Source organism: Heterodontus francisci, chromosome 40 (assembly GCF_036365525.1).
Source record: "Heterodontus francisci isolate sHetFra1 chromosome 40, sHetFra1.hap1, whole genome shotgun sequence".
Classification (NCBI taxonomy): Eukaryota; Metazoa; Chordata; class Chondrichthyes; order Heterodontiformes; family Heterodontidae; genus Heterodontus; species Heterodontus francisci.
The window spans coordinates 18,078,092-18,100,259 of NC_090410.1; the positions used below are offsets into that span (position 1 = coordinate 18,078,092).

Here is a 22,168-nt window from a genome sequence, read left to right on the forward strand (position 1 = left end):
GTCCCCTAGTTCAAGATTCCCCCACTACTGGAAATATCTTCTCAACGTCTACCCTGTCAAGCCCCCTCAGAATCTTGTACATTTCAATAAGATCACCCCTCATTCTTTTAAACTCTAATAAATAAAGGCCTAACCTGTTTAGCCGTTCTTGATAAGTCAAATCTTTCATCCCAGTGAATCTCTCTTGAATTGCCTCCAATGCCAGTATATCCTTTCTTAAATACAAGGACCAAAACTGCACACAGTAATCCAGATGCTGATTCCAACATTAACACTTTGAATAGATTTCTTTTGTTGTGTCTCCTGTGCATATTATTACTGTCTTTTAACATAGGAACAGGAGAAGGCCATTTGGCCCCTCAAGCCTGCCCTGCCATTCAATAAGATCATGGCTGATCTGCCCCAGACCAGGTCATTCTGTGTCTTTTTCTGTGAATTTTTTTTCTCTTCCCCTTTCCCCATTTGTTCCTTCTTGTCTGCTGTTTATAATATTATTCAGTTCTGAGGGAAGGTTTTAAATCTGAAGCCTCCACTGTCTTGTGACTTGCTTAGTGTCTCCAGAGTTTTCTGGTTTTGTTTTTCTGGTTTTGTTTTATAAATAATGATGTATGTAGCCTGACAATATGAACCCTTTCACACAACTGCACCATATGCAACATCAAAGCAAGAGAACAAACCCGCATTTTGTTCATATCAAAAGAACCAAGCCATTTATTAAATCAAGGCAGTAAACCCATTAAGAGCACAACCTGATCATTAAGTAAATGATGCAATATGGTCAATCTTTGATGCAGCGCAGGCTAAATTTTCTATATATATATACGGTATATTTTGCGCACACAAATATCTATAAACTCTAAATATTCTACTTCTCTGGTAAATCACTGTGTTGGAGTAGAGTGTCTGAATTACTCTACCTCGCCCAGCCTGTCTGTTTCTTTGCTGGATTTAGGGTGGACGGGGCTGGAAAATTGTTTAGAAACTGACTCCACTGCATCCCAGCCCCTTTTTCCCATTTCTTCCCACTCCCACTATCCAGATGGCAAGCCTGGTGGTCTAACATGAATATGTTTTCAATCATTTGCCCTGAGTGCAGAGCACCAAGACTGCTCCTTTATCCTGGCATCAGTGCTTGAAGGTCAGCAGGCAGAATGAAGGGCATGGTGCTGGCAATGAGGGCCTGTGCGATGGCTTTCTGAGCATTGCCATGCATAAGAGACAGGTGGTGGACATCATCTTGAACCGCTGCATAGTAGCAATTGAATGGCTTGCTAAACTTTTTCAGAAGGCAGTTAAAAGTCAACATGTTGATGAGGTCACACACCGACTAGACTTCCTTAAAGGACATAAATGCACTAGTTCGATATTCGGGGCAATCTGATGGCTGCATGGTCACTTTTAATGACCTTTCACCTCTGACTTTCACCCGAATGTGACTGGAGTCCTTGGTGGAGGCTGAGGAGCCTACCTCCAGCATGCAAGTGACCAGAAATCTTCTGGGATCGGGGGACACCTTTATGGTGGACAGGTCTTGTCCACTGGCAATGTGCCCTAATCAGAAAATCCAGGCTTGTGTTCAATGTACTGTGTCAACAACAATTAAAAGTAGGAGCAAAGATGAGGTAAATCAGGCAATAATTATATGAAGCTAAGTTTGAGTTTTAAAAGTGTTGGGAGAGTGCTTCTGTTTTTTTATAAACTATGTTTTTAAGGACTTGTAGTTGAATTATGGACATGGATTCATTTGGAAACTTGAAGAGATGCTGAATTTTTTTTAAGGGAGGTCACCAGAAGGTTTTTGGACTGAGCTTGAAAACAAACAATTACTAGAAGGCACCTGACTGTAGATAATTACCCAGCAGGGGTTGTTTTTGACTAGGAGAAAGTGGTTTGCAGAGAAGTGACAGGTCAAGATTTATAAGGTCGAGAGGCTTGTCTCTTGTGACATTGTTTATGGTTTCACTTTGGGCAGTGAGTTGGTATATGGAAAATGGTTTTAAAAAAAAAACAGTTGGAGTGTAAACTGCTTGGAAGACAGTTGGTTTTTGCGTGCCAAGGAAATCCAGCTCATCTCTTTCTCTCCCTTTGAAAGAAACACTGCATGTCCAACGTATCAGTCTCCTCTTTCCTCCTGTATTTGAAGTAACCCTGCGTGTCAGATGTTTGGGAACTATAACCACTGTTGCCGCATTTCTGCTGTAAAGCCTGTCTGAAACCTCTGCAGCTGCATTTCTGGGAAAGCCTACCTAAACTAATCTTCAACATCGCCTGGAAAGAACTGTTCTAGGAAGATCCCAGTGACAGCCATCTATACGTATTTGGGACGTCAACAAAAACAAAGGGCATCTTTCCATATCTTTTCTTCAAGAATGAGCAAGTATTCAGCCGAAGTTTTTTTTTGGTCTCTTTTTTTGTAACAGAGCTCTAAAACAGCAATCCCTTTTATTTTTCCTGTTAACTGGTATATGTGTGTATGTGTGTGTGAGTGAGGAGCTATGGTAAAAAGGGAACTTTTAACATTTCAATCTGTGTTTATACTTCATTACTGGTTAAGACTTGTTTTTATAACCTGATAATTTTGTTGTTTATGAAAGAAATGTGGTTGGTGTGTTTTATTCTGGGAAAATGAGTACATGATTGACCATGTCGGTAAGTGGGAAAATTTAAATTTATGCTGTGATCTGTAGAGAAGTGGGACTAGAATAAACAGTGCACTCCTCCTGGTCGTAACAAAGGGCTGTTAATTGTAAGAAGAATTTATGCATACAAATGTGTGATATTTGTGCTTGACTAGAATATGCAGTAATAATTGTATTTTGGCAGGAGAAGATTGGGGGGGAAGAAAAAAGAAAATCAGATGTGAACATTGAGCAGAAATAGTGAGGTATTCCTGCCACTTTATAAATCATTTGTGCGATCACACTTCGAATACTGTACACTTCTCATCGTCACAGTACTAAAAGGATATTGCAGCTGTTGAAAGGATACAGATGAGAGCAATGATTTTGGGGATGGAGGGATTGATTGGATTATGAGGAGCAGTTGATTGGGTTATGAGAGCGGATAAGTAAACTGGTCATTTTCTCACTGGAAAAGACAGGGTGGTAATTGCTGTTTTTAGGATTCTAAAGGGATTACATAATGTTGACCATGACTAGCTGTTTCACCTTGTCCACAACAGTAGACTCTGAGGGCATGACCTGTGCTTGAAGGAGGGTAAATTCCAAACTAATCTGCGAAAACAATATTTCAGTGTGAGTTGTTAATCTAAAGAACAGGCTTCCTAAGGGTAGAAGCAGTTTGTAGTTATTCAGTTGCAAATAAGATAAATTGCTTTCAGAAAATAACATTTTGGGATACTGTATATAAGTAATTTGCCATGTGACAATTGTATAGTGGGTTTTGTGGGGGAGTGGGGGGGAAAGAGGTGACTTTGGACCTATGGTTTCCAAAGCGCTCCTCTGCTGTGCTTTTCCTCATGTCGTGTCTGGGTCTGATGGAGATTTGATTCCTGTGATTTCGCCAAAACTCCATTATCTTATCATATGTGACTACCAGGATGGTAGCAGGTGTAGGAGGTGGAGCTTGGCCTTCCTAATTTAGTAATTCCTATGTTCCTGTGTAAAGAGTAACAAACATACATGAGAGTAAGTAAAAGCATAACAAGCGATGGTTCAATGGGTAGTTTTTTTTAAACATGAGACACTAGGAAGAAGCATCATTAAAGAAATGAAAGATGTTATGGGAGATGCTGAGCTGGTGGGGTGGTGGGGGTGTGTGCCACGTGTGAGACAGTTCTGACGTGGAAGCTGGCTAAATAAAACAGGATCCAACCCCGTGAGAAAAGAATGAATGTGCACCATTGGTAGTCCGAGAACCGGTGTATGTCAACAAGGACGGGAGTTGCTGTGGGATAGGAAGTGGTTAGCAGAGTTTTGGATGAGCTGATGCTTACAGAATGGAAATGGTAGGCCAGTCAGGAGAACTTTCCGCGGCAGGTGAGCTGAGTGGAGGCAATGGTAAACGATGTTATGGAGACAGAAGTAGGCGGTATTTGCAATGGAGAGAGTTTGGACTGGGAGCTCCGCTTCAGGTCAAATAACACACTAGTATATTTTCTGTTTTCCAATCCATCTGGATGTTTCCTCATTCCAGTGGGATTTATAATCTTTGTCCAACTCCACCAGCACCTTGGATGGATATTGCCAAAGCCTTGAGCCTTGTTTCCTTTCTGATTTGTGATACTAAGGATTCGAGTCTGCTCTTACCCGCATACTCCGCTCTCACCTTGAACATCTCAACTTGTAACCTCCGCTCCTGCATGCGTAGCAAGGCTAAAACAATTGTCAAAAAAATTATTTAGTAGTTCTGCCACTTCCCTGCTCACAGATTCCTCCTCCCCATTGCCAGTGAGATTTCGGTGATGGGGTAATGCTGATTGTGGCTCCTTGAATAGTAAGCAACACCAAGCAATGTTCTGTCCAGACTGGAAGGTCTCTGGAGCCATATAACTGAAGTACTGGTGGGTACAGGCCCAGCATTGGAGGCAGTGATTTGAGGAGGTGAATTAACATTTGGACAAGAAGTAAATAACTCTTCCATCGTTGCACATTGGGGCCATCATGCTAAATAATCCTAGTGGCAACACTGCCAGAGCCAAAGTAAAGGCTGACTAAGTTAAACTCTCAACTTGAGAAGGTTGGAGAAGTTGAGAAGTCAATGGGGATAAATCACAGATGCTTGGGTTTTGAATTCTATGTGAAATATTGCTACATTCAGACCCTGTGTCACCACCTTTGTTGACAAACACTTTATATTGTAGAGATCGGCATCAGCATGCTGTCTGTTAGTTTTGAATGTAGTAAGTACACTGTAAATAATAGACATCTTGTGTATGTTTTCACCAATTACAGACTGCGAATGGCAATGTTGAAGCAAAAGTGGTTTGTTTCTACAGAAGGCGAGATATACCAAGCACCCTTATCGGGCTGGCGGACAAACATGCAAGTAAGTTTTTTTTGCTGGCTTGTTGACTCCTTGCTCATGTCCTACCTTTATTTTGACGTAAAGGGCAGTGTTTTTGTACCAAACTAACTGTTCTTTTCAGCTCTGCATTTTTATTTAAACTCCAGTGGTTCACTGGACCAAATATAGAAGTGAAGAGCTGATGTTGGGGCGTGTGGTAGCATTGTCGAAACAAAGCATGTAAAATGAGACTGGGATGTTGAGTGATAGTTTTAAGTGTTAAAGCTTTGAATCAGGTGCTTTTGTGGTGCAGTTGTATACTGGTGTTTGGCAATGTGTAATAGTGGTAGGCTGGAGCTTTACCCCTGCAACTCCATTGTGGTAAGGTCCCACCCACAGCATCAGAAGGTCACTGCAGAAGTTCTTGGAAAAATTGGTGAGAAAGGGACTGCTCTGCCTATTAGAGGGAGAATAGCAGAGGCAACTGAGCTGGGCAATAGGGCCAGCATGATGGAAAGGAAAGTTTTTCCTGGCAGTGAAAATCAAAAATGATTTTTCCATTTAGTGTTGCACATTGGAATGTGTTGGCTGGTTAGCTGTTCTGTTCTAATGAAGCTGCTCATTGTGAATATTTCTCTTCGGTGGTGCTAATGTTCACTAATTTGAAGGTGGTTGTCTCGATAAACTAATCAGATAGTCTATCTCTCTCTGTGCCCCCCCTCCCCCGCTCTGGCTCTCTGTGCCCGCGCCCACCTGGCTTGCCCGACCTCTCCTTTGCTCTCGCTCTCCGCTGTTTTAGTTCTGGTCATACAGTGGAAGTAGAATGTGTTGGTCTGCAGCAACGCAGACTTGGTGTGTGGCCGCTTGGTGTGTGACCTGGCCCTCTGTGGCTGCTGTTCACATGTAAGCCTGAATGCTCCCTATTGGACTGTGGAAGGCATTCCAGCCAAGGCAAATACTGCCCACACCTGACACCACATGTATTTTCAGGAGAAATCAGAACATGGAAAGGAATATAGGAGCGTAGGAACAGGAGGAGGATTTTTGAAAAATTTGTTTCATGGGATATGAGTGTCACCGGCAAGGCCAGCATTTGTTGCCCATCCCTAATTGCCTTTGAGAAGGTGGTGGTGAGCCGCCACCTTGAACCGCTGCAGTCCGTACGAAGATCGAGTCATTGAGTTATACAGCAGAGAAACAGGCCCTTCCGCCCATCATGTCCCTGCCGGCCATCGAGCACCTATCTATTCTAATCCCATTTTCCAGCATTTGGCCCGTAGCCTTGTATGCTATGGCGTTTCAAGTGCTCATCTAAATACATCTTAAATGTTGAGGGTTCCTGCCTCTACCATGCCTTCAGGCAATGTGTTCCATATTGCAACCACCCTCTGGATGAAAAAAAATGTCCTCAAATCCCCTCTAAACCTCCTGCCCCTTACCTTAAATCTATGCCCCCTGGTTATTGACACCACCGCTAAGGGAAAAAGTTTCTTCCTATCTATGCCCCTCATAATTTTGTATACCTCAATCAGGTCCCCCCCCAAGCCTTCTCTGCTCCAAGGGAAACAACCTTAGCCTATCCAGTCTCTAGTCATAGCTGAAATGCTCCAGCCCAGGCAACATCCTAGTGAATCTCCTTTGCACCCTCTCCAGTGCAAACACATCCTTCCTATAGTGTGGCGACCAGAACTGTACACAGTACTCCAGCTGTGGCCTAACTAGTGTTTTTATACAGATCCATCATAACTTCCCTGCTCTTGTATTCTGTACCTCGTCTAATAAAGGCAAGTATCCCATATGCCTTCCTAACCACTTTATCTACCTGTGCTGCTGCCTTCAGTGATCTGTGGACAAATACACCTAGGTAACTCTGACCCTCTGTATTCCCTTGCCTTGTTAGACCTCCCAAAATGCATCACCTCATACCTCATACTTCATACGTGCAAACATACGAATTAGGAGCAGGAGTAGACTACTCGGCCCTTCGAGCCTTCTCTGTCATTCAATAAGTTCATGGCTGAACTGATTACTCCACATTTCCACCTACCCTCGATAACCTTCCACCCCCTTGCTTATCAAGAACCTATATATCTCTACCTTAAAAATATTTAAAGACTCTGCTTCCACCGCCTTTTGAGGAAGAGAATTCCAAAGACTCACGACCATCTGAGAGAAAAAAATTCTCCTCATCTCTGTCTTGAATGGGTGACCCCTTATTTTTAAACAGTGACCCCTAGTTCTAGATTCTCCCACAAGGGGAAACATCCTTTCCACATCCACCCTGTCCGCATCATGATCTTATATATTTCAATCAACTCACCTCTTGCTCTTCTAAAATCCAGTAGATACAAGCCTAGCCTGTCCACTTTCCTTGTGAGACAGCCTGCCCATTCCAGATATTAGTCTGGTAAACCTTCTCTGAACTGCCTCCAACACATTTGCATCCTTCCTTAAGTAAGGAGACCAGTACTCTGCACAGTACTCCAGATGTGATCTCACCAATGTCCTGTATAGCTAAAGCATAACCTCCCCACTTTTGTATTCAATTCCCCTCACAATAAATGATAGCATTCTATTAGCTTTCCTAATTACATGCTGTACCTGCTGACTAACCTTTTGCGATTCATGCACTAGGACACCCAGATCCCTCTGCATCTCAGAGCTCTGCAATCTCTCACCGTTTAGATAATATGCTTTTTTAAATTCATCCTGCCAAAGTAGACAATTTCACACTTCCCACATTATACTCCATTTGTCAGGTCTTTGCCCACTCACTTAACCTAGCTATATCCCTTTGTAGCCTCCTTATGTCCTCTTACAGCTTACTTTCCTACCTATCTTTGTGTCATCAGCAAATTTAGCAACCGTACCTTCAGTCCCTTCATCTGAGTCATTTATATAAATTGTAAAAAGTTGAGGCCCCAGCACAGATCCCTGTGGCACACCACTCATTACATCTTGCCAACCAGAAAATGACCCATTTATGCCTTCTCTCTGTTTCCTGTTAGCTAACCAATCTTCTATCTATGTCAATATGTTATCCCCTACACCATGAGCTTTATTTTCTGCAATAACCTTTGATGTGGCACCTTATCAAATGCCTTCTGGAAATCTAAGTACAGTACATCCACCGGTTCCCTTTCATCCACAGCGCATGTAATTCCCTCCAAGAATTCCAATAAATTGGTTAAACATGATTTCCCTTTCACAAACCATGTTGACTCTGCCAGATTACCTTGAATTTTTCTAAATGCCCTGCTATAACATCTTTAATAATAGCTTCTAACATTTTCCCTAAGACAGATGTTAAGCTAACTGGCCTGTAGTTTCCTGCTTTCTGTCTCCCTCCCTTTTTGAATAAAGGAGTTTCATTTGCTATTTTCCAATCTAACGGAATCTTCTCCGAATCTAGGGAATTTTGGAAAATTGAAACCAACGCATCGACTATCTAACTAGCCACTTCTTTTAAGACCCTAGGATGAAGTCCATCAGGACCCGGGGACTTGTCAGCCCGCAGCTCCAATTGTTGCAGGTACACCCACAGTGCTGTTAGGAAGGGAGATTCAGGATTTTGACCCAGCGACAGTGAAGGAACAGTGATATATTCCAAGTCGTGATGGTGTGTGGTTTGGAGGGGAACTTGCAGATGGCGGTGTTCCCACGCGTCTGCTGCCCTTGTTTCTCGAGGTGGAAGGGGTTGCGGGTTTGGAAGGTGCTGTCCCTCAAGCCTGTTTTGTCGATAAGATCATGGCTGATCTGTGGCGTAACTCCATATACCTGCTTTTGCCCCATATCCCTTAATACCTTGGGTTAATAAAAATTTAACAATTGATTCAACAGCATCAATTGTCTTTTGGGGAAGAGTTCCAAACCACCTTTTGTTATCGTACATTCATCACCGTAATCACGCACAAAGTTCTTTACAATCATTCCTGTCTGACAGCAGTGCTGAGTGACCACACCAGTCTTAAAAAGGTCACCGATCTCCAGTTAACATTGAATTAATGAAACACACTTGGGATGAGGGGTCCTGTGTTGGAAAGGGTTAATAAGGGCAGCCAAGCTGAGCTGAATTCCTGAATGTTTTTTTACACAGTAATGAACTGGAGGGGAGATGACACATTTGATGCAAAGTATTATCATCTGGAATGCAGTGCCTGAAAGAGGGGTTGAATCAAGTTTAAAAACTTTGAAAAGAGAATTGGATAAATACTTGATGAAAAATTTGCAGGGAGTGGAACAAATTGGATAGCTCTTTCAAAGAACCAGTTCAGACACGATGGGCCGATTGGCCTCCTTCTGCACCATATTGCCCCATAATTTAAATTCCAGAGAATGCAGCCCTAGTTTGTTTAATCTCTCTCCATAATTTACCCCTTTATTTCCATGTATCATTCTAACAAATCTATGCTATACTCCAAGGCCAGTATGTCCTTCCTAAGGTATTGTGCCCAGAATTAAGCACAGTATTCCAGGGGTGCTCTAACCAGGGCCAGCATGTAGTGTTCAGTCTTCCCTTGGGGTTGCAGACATCACTTGTTGTACCCCAGCTGCAATAAACCTGGTGTCCTCTGTTCTGGCTACTTGTGTTACATGTTGCCATTAGCCGCTGAGTTAGACTATAGACTTTGCAAAGGAAGTAGGATGATGTGAACCAGTTGTAAAATTGCCTGTTCCCTTGTGCTTGCAGCTGTAGCAGGTGATATTGCTGAACCTTGGGCATTTATGTAAGGAGCTCCTGGAAGTGGGATTGGTTGGGGCCAGGGACAGATATGGAGCTCTTGTTGTGGAGGTGAACATTGTTTAGAGTCATAGAGAGATACAGCACCGAAACAAGCCCTTCAGCCCACCGAGTCCGTGCCTACCATCAACCACCCATTTATGCTAATCCTACATTAATCCCATTTTCCCCCTCACATCCCCTCAATTCTCCTACCACCTACCTACACTAGGGGCAATTTTTTTTTTCACTGGCCAATTTACCTATCAACCTGCAAGTCTTTGGCATGTGGGAGGAAACTAGAGCACCCGGAGGAAACCCACGCGGTCACAGGGAGAACTTGCAAACCCCGCACAGGCAGTACCCAGAACCGAACCCGGGTCGCTGGAGCTGTGAGGCTGCGGTGCTAACCACTGCGCCACTGTACCGCTGGGAAGTTTCTGGGAAGTTTTTTGAGACTGTAAAGGTTGGGTGGAGGGGTGGGGTGGGTGGAGAGAGATAAATCAAATATCACCCAAGTTAAACTGGTCTTTCCTTGGGTGGGAGCTGAGGCAGCCCATGATTGCAAATGTGTGGTATAGTTGCTGTCATAACCTGCAGAACTTAATCAAGGAGAAGCAGCCTGCCAAGTTTTGTGTGCTTGTGTCCCTCTAACAACAGCTAGTGCAGTGAGGTTTCCTGTCAGATTTGCTTATCAGCTTGGTAATCACTTCCATAGGACAGAACCAGAGCCCAGGCTGTGTCATGCAATGCTGTACCTGCCCTGGGGCCACACGGCAGCAGGTTTACCTGCCAGCTAACATTTTGTACCGTCTTTAGTGCTGTGCTAACAAGTGAAAGGAGATGAGGATTGTTAATGGATACTATTGAGTAGAGCATTCAGCATTTCATCAGCTCTAATTTCTGTGAAGCATTGTTGCTCGGATCTGTGTCTGAAAAGCCAGAAGCTCTTCAACTGCCCATATTTTCGTACTTTGTGTTTTTTAAGAAGCTTGTCAGATTTGGTCATGAATAGCTCACATCATCCTGCTGCTGCTTGTGCTGCTGCGCCTCTTGCAGTGGAACCTAGGGTTTGTTGCAGATCAGTAGCTGCATGTTATGGTCTTCAGAGTAGGTTTAAGATTTGTACGATTCTGCTGCTGTTGTCAGTCAATACCTGCTTGCTATCCTTTACTGTTTCTCCATTTGTACTGCCCTCATGCCAGATGGCACTAAATCTGTCACTGAAATGCATTTGAGACTACTTTAATGGTTTTAAATCCTTGGATTCTTCAACAGTTTTGTAGCATTTAAACCAATTTGTTTCAGTTTGAGAGCTACCATGAAAATTTGCAGTCGATTTCTAAAGACTACAGGAACAATGAACCGAATTGCTTCCTTCTGTGCTATAAGATTCGATATTTGGAATCATTAAAAATGTATTCGCAGAATAAGCCCCTTTAACCCATGTCCTCCATTCTAATGTAAATGGATGTTCTCTGGTCTCTGAGTCAGAAGGTTATTGGTTCAAGCCCCACTCCAGAGCTTTGAGTAAATAATCTAGGCTGCCAGCGGTGCAGTCTTTCAGATGAGATATTAAACCAAAACCCTATCAGGTAGAGGTTTAAAAGAGAGCCTTGGATTTCTTTGTGGTGTCCTAACCAATATTTATCCCTCGCCGCCATCACTAAAACAGATTATTTGGTCATTATCACATTGCTATTTGTGGGAGTTTGCTGTATGAAAATTGGCTGCTTCGTTTTCAACAATATAACGGGGGCTACACTTCAAAAAGTGTCGAGGTGGCAGTAAAGCACTTTGGGTTTGTGCAATGTTTTATAGAAATGCCAGTCTTTTTTTCTTCCAAGCAGTTGCAACCTGGTTCCCAGATCCAATCCCTGCTTTGTGTTTGATCTAGAGAGGGAAAAAATCTGCTCCCTCATCCAATTTTTGTCTGAGGACTATTGCCCCTCCTTTCTGCTGCTACCCAAGTTGAGATCAGCACAGACCAGAGGCTGAACCTGGTGCCTTTCTCGGTCTCCATCAGTAAGTACCGGTGCGACTAGTCCGATTATTAGCTTTGCCTTGATTGTAACCTGAATAGAAGGAAATGGGAGTGGAGAACTATCACTCTGGGTTTCTCTCCTTGAATGGAATCATGGGGTTTCTGGGAAGGTGGAGTGGAGTAGTTGCATTCACAAAATAAAATGCTAAGGGCTACAATAATTATTTGGCACTTCCTGGTCCTCTCACCTCAGTTGCCTGTTTTCTGACTCATAAGAGCATAACATAAGAAATAGGAGCAGGAGTAGGCCATTCAGCCCTTCAAGCCTGCTCTGCCATTTAATAAGATCATTGTTGATCTGATTGTAGCCTTAACTCCACTTTGCTGCCTGACCCCCATAACCCTTAACTTCCTTGTAGATCAAAAATCTGTCTAACTCAGCCTTCAATATATTCAATGACCCAGCCTCCACTGCTTTCTAGGGAAGAGAATTCCAAAGATTAACTATCATCTGAAAGAAGAAATTCCTCTTGATCTCTGCCTGAAAAAAGGAGACCCCTTATTTTGAAACTGTGTCCCCTAGTTCTAAATTCCCTTACAAGGGGAAAAATCCTCTCAGCATCTACCCTGTCAAGTCACCTCAGAATCTTGTATGTTTCATTAAGATCCCCTCTCATTCTTGTAAACTCCAGTGAGTATAGACTCAACCTTTCCTCATAAGGTAACCCCTTCATCCCAGGAATCAGCTTAGTGAACCTTCTCTGAACTGCCTCCAATGCAAGTTTATCACTCCTTAAGTAAGGAGACCAAAATTGTATGCAATATTCTAGGTACGGTCTCGCCAATGCCCTATGCCGTTGTCGCAAGACTTTCCTACTTTTACACTCCATTCCCCTTTGCAATAAATGCCAACATTCCATTTGCCTTCCTAATTACTTGCTGTACCTGCATGCTAACTTTTTGTGATACATGTACAAGGACACCCAGATCCCCTGTACTGCAGAGATCTGCAGTCTTTCTCCATGTAAATATTCTGTTTTTCTATTCTTCCTACCAAAGTGGGCAACCTTGCATTTTCCCATATTATGCTCCATTTGCCAAATTTGTGCCCACTTACTTAACCTATCTATATGTCTTTGTAGACACTTTGTGTCCTCCTCAGAACTTGTTTTCCTGCCTATTTCTATTGTCTGCAAATTTGGCTATATTAACTCGGTCCCTCCACCAATGTCATTAATATAGATCATAAATAGTTGAGGCCCCTGCACTGATCCCTGTGGCAATCCACTAGTTACAATCTGCTAACATGAAAATGTCCTATTTGTCCTGACTGTTTCCTGTTAGCCAATCCTCTATCTATGCTAATATGTTACCCCCAACACCATGAGCTCTTATCTTTTGTAGTAACCTTTTATATGGCACCTTATTGAATGCCTTCCATAAATCCAAATAAACTACATCTACTGGTTCCCCTTTATCCACTCTGCTTGTTACATCCTCAAAGAACTCTAATAAATTGTGAAACACGATTTTCCTTTCATAAAACTATGTTGACTCTGCCTGATTGCATTATGATTTTCTAAATGTCCTGCTACTACTTCCTTAATAATGGATTCTAGCATTTTCCCAATGACAGATGTTAGGGTAACTGGCCTATTGTTTCCTGCTTCCTGTCTGCCCCCACCTCCCCTCTCCCCCGCCCCACCTCCCTTCACCCCCACCCCCCCTTTCTTAAATAGAAGGGTTACATTTGTGGTTTTCCAATCTACTGGGACCTTTCTGGAAACTAGAAATTTTGGAAAATTATAACAAATGCATCCACTATCTCTGCAGCCGCTTCTTTTAACTCCTCTAGGAAGCAGGCCATCAGGTCCAGGGGCCTGTCAGCCTCTATTCCCATTTAGTTTTCCTAGAACTTTTTCTCTAGTTCCATCCTCCCTTTTGCCTCTTAATTTTCTGCTATTCTTGGGATGCTTTTAGTGATTTCTACCGTGAAGGCGTTCAAAGTCTTTGCCATTTCCTTGTTTGCCGTTATTAATTCCCCAGTCTCATTCTCTAAGGAGCCAACACTTGCTTTAGCTACTCTCTTCCTTTTTATATATTTGTAGAAACTTTTACTTTTTTTAATATTTCTTGCTAGTTTACTCTCTAATTTCTTTTTTTAGTTATGCTCCACTGGTTTCTAAACATTTTCCAATCTTCTGGCCTACCAATAATCTTTAGAGCATTGTATGCCTTTTCTTTCAATTTGATACCATCCTTAACTTCCTTAGTTAGCCACGGATGGTGCATCCTTCTCAGAGTCTGTCTTTCTCAATGGAATATATCTTTGAGAGTTATGAAATATCTCCTTAAATGTCTGCCACTTCTCTACTCGTACCTTTTAACTTATTTATCCAGTCTACTTTAGCCAACTCTGTCATCATAGCCTTGTAATTGCTTTTATTTAAGTTTAAGACACTAGTTTCTGACCCAAACCTCTTGCCCTCAAACTAAATGTGAAATTCATCATGTTAAGATCACTCTTGCCTAGGCAATCCTTTAGTATGAGGTCATTTATTAATCCTGTCTCATTACACACTACCAAGTCTAAAATAGCCTGCTGCCGCGTTGTAAGAATCTGTTCCTAAATCACTTAGGAATTCATCCTCCAGGCTACCTTTGATCAGTTCGATCTATATGAAGACTAAAATTGCCCACGGTTATTGCAGTACCTTTCCCAAAAGTCCTAATCATTTCTTGGTTTTTGGTTTATATTCTGTCCTACAGTGTAACTACTGTTAGGGTGCCTAGAAATGACTCCTACCAGTCACTTCTTTCTTTTGCTATTTCTTATCTTCACCCAAACTGATTCTACATCTTGATCTTCTAAGCCAAGATCATTTTTCGCCACTGTACTGATCCCACCCTTTATTCACAAGCTCCTCCATTCTCCCAAAATGTCAAAATTTAGTTCCCAGCCTTGGTCACCTTCCAATCACATTTCATGTTCACTTATTTCTATTTGTGCTATCAATTTTTCCATCTGGTTAAGAATGTTGCATGCATTCAGATAAAGAGCCTTACTCTGACATTATTTGCTGGTGCACTCTTATATTTATATGCTCTGTCCCTTCCTGCCACACTCTGGTTATCATTACCTGTATTGCTACCCTGCACTATTGCCTTGTCCTTCCTCATTAAATTTCTAAATTTCCCTTCACCTGAATCTTCTCTTCCGCACCCCCCCAACCCCCACTATTTAGTTTGAAACCCTCTCTACACCCCTAGTAATATGATTCACCAGGACAGTGGTCCCAGTGCAGTTCAGGTGAAGGCTGTCCCAACGGTACAGCTCCCTCTTTGGCCAGTACTGATGCCAGTTCCCTGTGAATCGAAACCCATTTTCTGTCGCCAAACTTTGAGCCATGAATTCAGCTATCTGATGTTATTTACCCTAGTCTAACTTTCTTGTGGCTCAGGTAGTAATCCAGAGATTATTACCTTTGTGCTTCTGCTTTTTAATTTAGCCCCTAGCAGCTCGTACTCCCTTAGCAGAACCTCTTTCTTAGTCCTCTCTATGTCGTTGATATCCCCATGGACCACGACAACTGGATCCATCCACTTCCACTCCAAGTTCCTCTCCAGCCCCAAGGAAATGTCCTTAACCCTGGCATTGGGCGTGCAACACAGCCTTTGAGACTCATGCTCTCAACTGCAGAGAACAGTATCTAGTCCCCTAGCTATACTGTCACCTACTACTTATATATTCCTCCCCCACCACTTGAATACCCTTCCCCCCCCCACTCCCCGCACCATGGTGCTGTGGTCAGTTTGTTCATTTTCCCTTCAGTCCCTGCTCTTGTCCACACAAGCTGCAAGAACCTCAAACTTTTTGGACAAACGCAAGGAGGAGCTGAGGCTCCTCAGTTGCTACCTTCTGGATCCCCATACTTGCCTCACTCTTAGTCACACCCTCTTATCCCTGAGAATGCATCAAACCTGTAGTACCTAGCCTAAAGGTTGTGACTGCCTCCTGGACCAAAGTGTCAAGGTAACTTTCCCCCTCTCTAATGCATCGTCGTGTCCGAATCTCAGACTCCAGCTCACAACTCTGAGCTGACGTTCTTCAAGCTGCAGATGTGGTTGCAGTGGACACACTGGTGTCCACCAGCTCCCACATGCTACGGTTGCAACACATCACCTATCCTGCCATCTATGTTGTGTTTTATTTAACTAAGTAGAGTCTCAAGTTTAGAAATATCACTAATAATTTGCTTGCTGGTGGGGTGTCCAAAATGAGGACCTGTGCCAAGCCATTGTCCAGTCAGAGGACCGGAGAGGACTGACTACAAAGAGGAAGTCCCTTCTTCACCCTCACACTGCCTGTTCTCTTCCCCCTGACTCTTTCTGCTCCCCACCCCCCCCCCCCCCCCCCCCTCCTCTCCCCACCAAGGCCAGGGATCAGCCTGAGAAGAGATCTGCCTGCTGTTTGTGGGTAGCAGCTAGAAGGTCTTGACGATAGGCATTAGCAGGCACAGCTCTGTGTCTGACAATTTCACTCTGCTCTGGGCCATCAGTCATGCTGCGCTCCCACTCTCTATCCTAGCTTCAAACGCTTACAGCTACATAATGTCCCCTACTCCCCTCTGGCCTGATCCCCAGCTCTGCATATTGAAAATTTTTCTTGTGTTGCAGACGTTATGTAGGTTGTTGAAGACGAGATGTAAATTCTTAATAAACTAACCAGGAATGGACAGCACTTTCAGTCCCAGTCTATTGTATCACGTGTGCCACTAACACTCTGTTGCAGTTTTATAAACCCACTGCTTTCCTGATCTTTTAAGTGTTATCTCAATAATCTGTTGATACTGTATCTATGTGGTGCATAACAGAAATTATGAACTTTAGGAGACAACTGAGTAATGTCTGAAAAATTTCCAATAATTGTAAAGAAAGTGCTGTACTGGACGTTTCATGTAGTTGTCACTAGAGTAAGGTGCTGTGAATACATCAATAGTCGTATGAGAGAGGGACGTGAGGTTAATCTGTCAGGGGGTGTGTCCTGAGGGGGAGGAGGGCTAGTGAGCTGTGGGTACATTCTGTGGGGTGGGACAGTGGGTGGATGTGCTCCACGGGATGGCACTGTGACCGGAGTGGCGGGGGTTGGGGGGGGGGGGGGGGTTGGTTGGTTAGGTCTGTTCTCCGAGGTAGGACTGTGGTCGGTAGGAGTGTGAGTCCTGCCTTGGGAGGTGTGGGAGGAGGAACTAAGGAGAGAAATATGGCAGGAGAAGTAATTTAAAAAACAGCTTCTGCAATCATTGGCCTCTTTAATTGGTGGGAGAGAGTTCAGTCTCTCTATTGTTGAATTGTTCACTTCAATTGACGCGGGATGTCCAATGCTGGCACTGCTAGCAAAACATTTTTTTAAAGTGCTGTTGGAGTTCTTGTAGGGTTAACTAGGCAATAAGTGTAATTGATGTCACAGCTCTGTTGTGGTGCCAATTTTCGCAGCACTCTTTCCTAAACTAGTGTGCAAAAGCTTCTCCTGCTGCTGAGGGCTGGAGCTGACTGGTCGCTGCATCAATCGCAGGCTTCCATCTGCCTCGGTCTATCTGCCCAACATGGCTGCCTCGAGATCCCATGGGCAGCTGGTGCTGTTATTCAGAGGGAGTGGAGAAGCTTATCCCATTGTTCTTCAGTTCCCATTGATTACATGGACAGGGATCACGTGACAAAATCTCTGGAGTTTCAGAGAAAGGCCTGGCATTTTGCCAGCCAGTGTTGGAGGACAGGCTTGATCTCTGGATTAAGAGCTCAGAGAGAGAGAGACCTTTCAAACTACCTTAACCCTTTGTGGTTGGTGACTTTTGTTTTCCCTCTGAGAAGAAAGCCTTTTGTTTTTTTTTAGTGATTGAAGTAAGGAAAGTGAAGAACAGTATGCACCACTGAGCTTCTCTATGTGCCAACGGTGGGTGGGGCCTTTGAAGCCCGTTTTACCACAGCGAGCCGCTTTATCATACACAAATGAAACTGTACCACTGATTAGTCCAAATCACAAAGCTTTACCAGTCCCATATTCAGCCACTGCTAAGAGAGATATTGGTCCTAAAACCCCAAGCACAATGGAACAGATCCATTCGATATATTGACCCATTTGAACCCTGCTCTTTCTCTATAAACTGCAATGTGATTTTTCTCTCTTGCTCTCTCACTCTCTCACACACTGTTTAAGGTCAGCAACCCTGGCTGATTTTCTTTTCACTTTTTTCCCCCCAATTCAGCACAAGCCAGCAGAAGACTGTGCAGCCTTCTGGACACTACAGTACAGATTTGGGCCTTTACCTAGTTGGCCATCCTCCGAGCCTGTCTTATTTATTTCAACTTTGAAACTTTAAGTTGGTTTATGAACTGACATCAAATGTGCTAAAATTTCCTTCAAATTCTCTTCCTGTGTAACTGTGCTGCAATACTACAATTTTGTATGCTGGGCAAGGCTGATTATGGGATGTGTAGTTTGGCTCTCCATTCAATGGCCTCCTGGGATGCTGAATGGAGAAATGAGGTGCCTCCCACAACAGACCTTTAGTGGGCAGGCTGATATTAAGTGGTGGATCTCATGAGACTCATGGCCACAATCGCACTTCAGATTGTCCCTCCTCTTCCACTTAAGGAGCAGGTGGCCGCATCGTCCATGTGCTGAGCGGATTCAGCTGAACGCTGTCCGCTGTCTTTGAGGGCCTCTGCTGTTGGGTCACTGATGAGGTGTTGATTGTTTATGCTACCTGGGGTCAATGATTACGGCCATCTGTGTAGTGGATTGATATCAGCTGTATGAATATTAACTGATGTTTCTCAGAATGGCTGATGTGATATTAAGTGGTGGATTTTTCAAGTCTTTGTGCATGGTATGGTTGGTGTTGCTCATGTTTTTTATGGGGTTTTTTTCCATTGCATGGAGCAGCATGGTGTTGTGGTGAATGGCAGGTGGACAGTATAGGACAGCACTGGGAGTCAGTCAGTCGGCATACACTTAAGTGTCTCTAACAATGTCCGTATGGCGGCATTTAGCTGCACATCCATGATCTTTGTGAGGTGGCTGCAGGACCATGAGACAGAGCAGTATTCCGCAGCAGTGTAGACTAAGGCCTCTGTTGCATTGCGAAGTGTTCTGGCTGTGCACCCCCATCACATTCCAGGGAGCTTCCAGATCAGGTTCATACCTCAGTTTTTGTGTTTTGGCTGATAATGAGATGAGGCTGATAGGTGAGAGTACTGTCCGGGGGACACCCAGGCATTTTAGGTGATGGTCACGGGTAAATAGTTTTCTGCAGAAGGAAACATTGATTTTTTTCCTTGTGGCGTTGTTGTTCAGATGGGATGCCGACAGAACTGTCTTATGTGGATCGGGGTGGAAACGGCAGGTCTGGAAGTAGCTTTCCAGTAGGTCCAGGTCACTGGTGAGTGTCCTTCTTGGTTTCTTTAGTGTTGTTTCCTGTGTCGGCGGTGCTATGTCATCAGCGTAGGTAAACATCCAGGATTTGGTGCAAGGCATGTCCGCTGTACAAATATTGAAAAAATGTTGCTGTAAATGGCACTGTCAAGCCAGAGTGCACTAGTCCTCGTTAGATAAAAGTAAGGCACATGACAGAGGCGCAAGGGGAGAGCCAACTGTGCAACAGCCCCAACAAACAAATTTCTCTGCAGCACCTGTGGAAGAGCCTGTCACTCCAGAATTGGCCTTTATAGCCACTCCAGGCGCTGCTTCACAAACCACTGACCACCTCCAGGCGCATATCCATTGTCTCTCGAGATAAGGAGGCCCAAAAGAAGAAAAAAAGAAAAAAAAAATGACAGCACTTTCCCCTTAATAGGAGCAGATAAAATGAGCTGTTTCATCATTTGTTGTTCATCTGTTCTCAATTTGTGCAGGCCAAGAACTGGATAATTGTGATCCAACACTACCAAATGAGGTCCCAGATGTTCCACAAGAAACTCTGCCTAAAGCTGGTGAGTAAATTGCCATCCCTCAGTTTGTTTCTGTCAACAATCTGCATCCTGTGAGGACCCAAGGACAAAATTCTGTTCCTGACTTTTAACCTTCTCTTTGCACTGAAAGGACAGACCATAACACTGCACCTGCAGGAATGGCAAGGTGAATCCATAATGCAAAGATTTTTGACATTCTGTGATTCTGTTCTTGTTGAAGGCTGAGGTGCTGCACGGAATTCATTTCATTTTCAAGTTGACCTGCATCGTGGATGTGCTACTTCAGCTCCTATGACCTTCAGTTACTGTACCAATCGTGTGCTGTCGCTTCCTTTCTGTGCCAATCTACCCAACAGGTTCTTGTGTGGGTCCTGTCCAGTTCTGTTCCCATTCACCTGCGCTGTGTGCAAAACAGTCTGATGTTTACTGGTTGCGAGAATTAGTCATTTAAGTGCACAATTCAAAGCATGATGCAAGAATATCACCACATCAAAATGTGTGTTGCTAATGGTTATTTTCCAAGCATTAGCATCCTTATGTTTCTTAGGCTCCTGTTATGATGCCTTTACTGATGGAAGTTCAGCTCAAGATGAAAACATTCAACTATTCTGTCCCGTTGCCTACCTGCCTATAAGAATGAGGATCTACAGTTTACCTGTTATAATCTCGGGTCGACTTAGAGCTTTAAAGTTTCTAGTTTTCTCCCTTTAGTGTAACAATTAAAGAAAATACAATTCAAAGTATGTGAAGCACTTTGAGATGTTAGGTGCGATGTGAATGCAGTCTGTGTATTTTTTCCCCCTCCCCAAGTTACTGACTAGCTGGGTACAAGCCTTGGGTGTCAGTACCCTCCAGTAGCTCAGCCAGTGGCTGCTCTTCACATGAGCCCCTGTCTTGAACTCTAGATTTTTCCCATCAGCATTATTTTCACTGGTTATCACTGGTGTTACAGTTATGCCATTATTAACAAAAGTGGAAATGCTCAGAATTGGAGGAAACCATGCAACAGTAAGCAAAACTGTGGCAAATGGACTTCATTGTGGGGAAATGTTTGGATCCAAGAAAGATGAACCACAATATTTTCTTAATGGTGAGAAACTAGGAACTGTGAAGGAACAGAGAAATTTGTGTGTCCATGTGCACAAATCACAAAAATGCTGATGTTCCGGTGCAAAAAGTAACCAAAAGGATAATGGAATGTTAGCCTTTATCTCAAGGAGGCTGTAATACAAGAAGGAAGCTGTGCTTCACTTGTACAGAGCCTTGGCCAGACCCCATTTAGAATACTGCGTTCAGCTCAAACACACACACACTCGAGGTTTGCACACACACAAATAGGCTACAGAGTGGGGAAAGGTAGATTGGTTGAGTTAGAGTCCATAGGCCATATGAATTGAGCTAAGAAACAAAAAAGAGGCAATCGCACTGCTGGCAGTGTACTATGGACTCCCAAACAGTCAGAGGGAGATAGAAGAGCAGATACGTAGGCAAATTTCTGAGAAGTACAAAACAATAGGGCTGTAATAGGGGATTTTAACTGCCCAATATTAACTGGGATAGTTTTAGAATGAAAGGAATTGAGGGTGCAGATTTCAGGAGAACTTTTTTGGCCAGTATGTAGCAAGTCTAACGAGACGGCACAGTTTTAGACTTAATTTTAGGAAATGAAGATGGGCAGGTGGAAGGAGTGGTAGTGATCATAATTCAGTCAGTTTTTAACATAATTGTGGGAAAGGATAAGGATAGAACAGAAGTCAGAGTTCTCAATTGGGGCAAGACCAATTGTACAAAGCTGAGGAGTGATTTAGTGGAAGTGGACTGGAAACGGCTACTTGAAGGTAAATCAGTGTCAGAGCAGTGGGAGACATTCAAAGGCGAGATTCAAGGGGTTCAAGTAAACATGTTTTCACAAAGTAAAAGGGTGGGGCCCCATGGATATCAAGGAGCTTACAGGGTAAGATAAGGCAGAAAAGGAAACCTAGCGTCTGACTCCAAGACCTCAATACTACAGAAAGCCAAGAGGAATATAGAAAGTGGAGGGGTGAAATCAAAAAGGAAATTAGGAAAGCTAAGAGAGGGCTTGAAAGAATATTGGCAAGCAAAATAACGGTGAACCCAAATTTGTTTTATCAATACATTAGGAGTAAGAGGATAACTAAGGAAAGAGTAGGGCCCATAAAAGACCAAAAAGGTAACTCGTGTGTAGGGGCGGAAGATGTTGGTATTGCTCTTAATGAATACTTTGCCTCTGTCTTCGCAAAAGAGGGGGACGATGCAGATATTTTAGTTAAGGAAGATGGATATGATGTGTTGGATGTGATTAACATAAGGAGAGAGGAAGTATTGATGGGATTAGCATCCTTAAAAGTTGATAAATCACCAGGGCTGGATAAAATGTATCCCAAGCTGTAAAAAGAAGCAAGAGAGGAAACAGCAGAAGGTCTGACCATAATTTTCCAGTCATCACTGGATGCAGGTATGGTGCCAGAGGATTGGAGGACTGCTAATGTTGTACCTCTGTTTAAAAAGGG

The 22,168-nt window shown here is 43.4% G+C and overlaps 1 protein-coding gene across 6 annotated transcripts in view; it reads left to right on the forward strand.

Annotated features, from left to right (window-relative positions):
* Positions 1 to 22,168, forward strand: part of LOC137353125 (metastasis-associated protein MTA1-like) — a 135,047-nt gene that overhangs the window by 58,897 nt on the left and 53,982 nt on the right. For 5 of the 6 annotated variants that reach the window (XM_068019143.1, XM_068019144.1, XM_068019145.1 and 2 more), the window contains 2 exons: positions 4,914 to 5,007; positions 19,581 to 19,658. In XM_068019143.1, coding sequence (XP_067875244.1) covers positions 4,914 to 5,007; positions 19,581 to 19,658 — 172 coding nt within the window. The remainder of the gene's footprint in view (positions 1 to 4,913; positions 5,008 to 19,580; positions 19,659 to 22,168) is intronic. The other variant, XM_068019146.1, reaches the window with a different exon arrangement.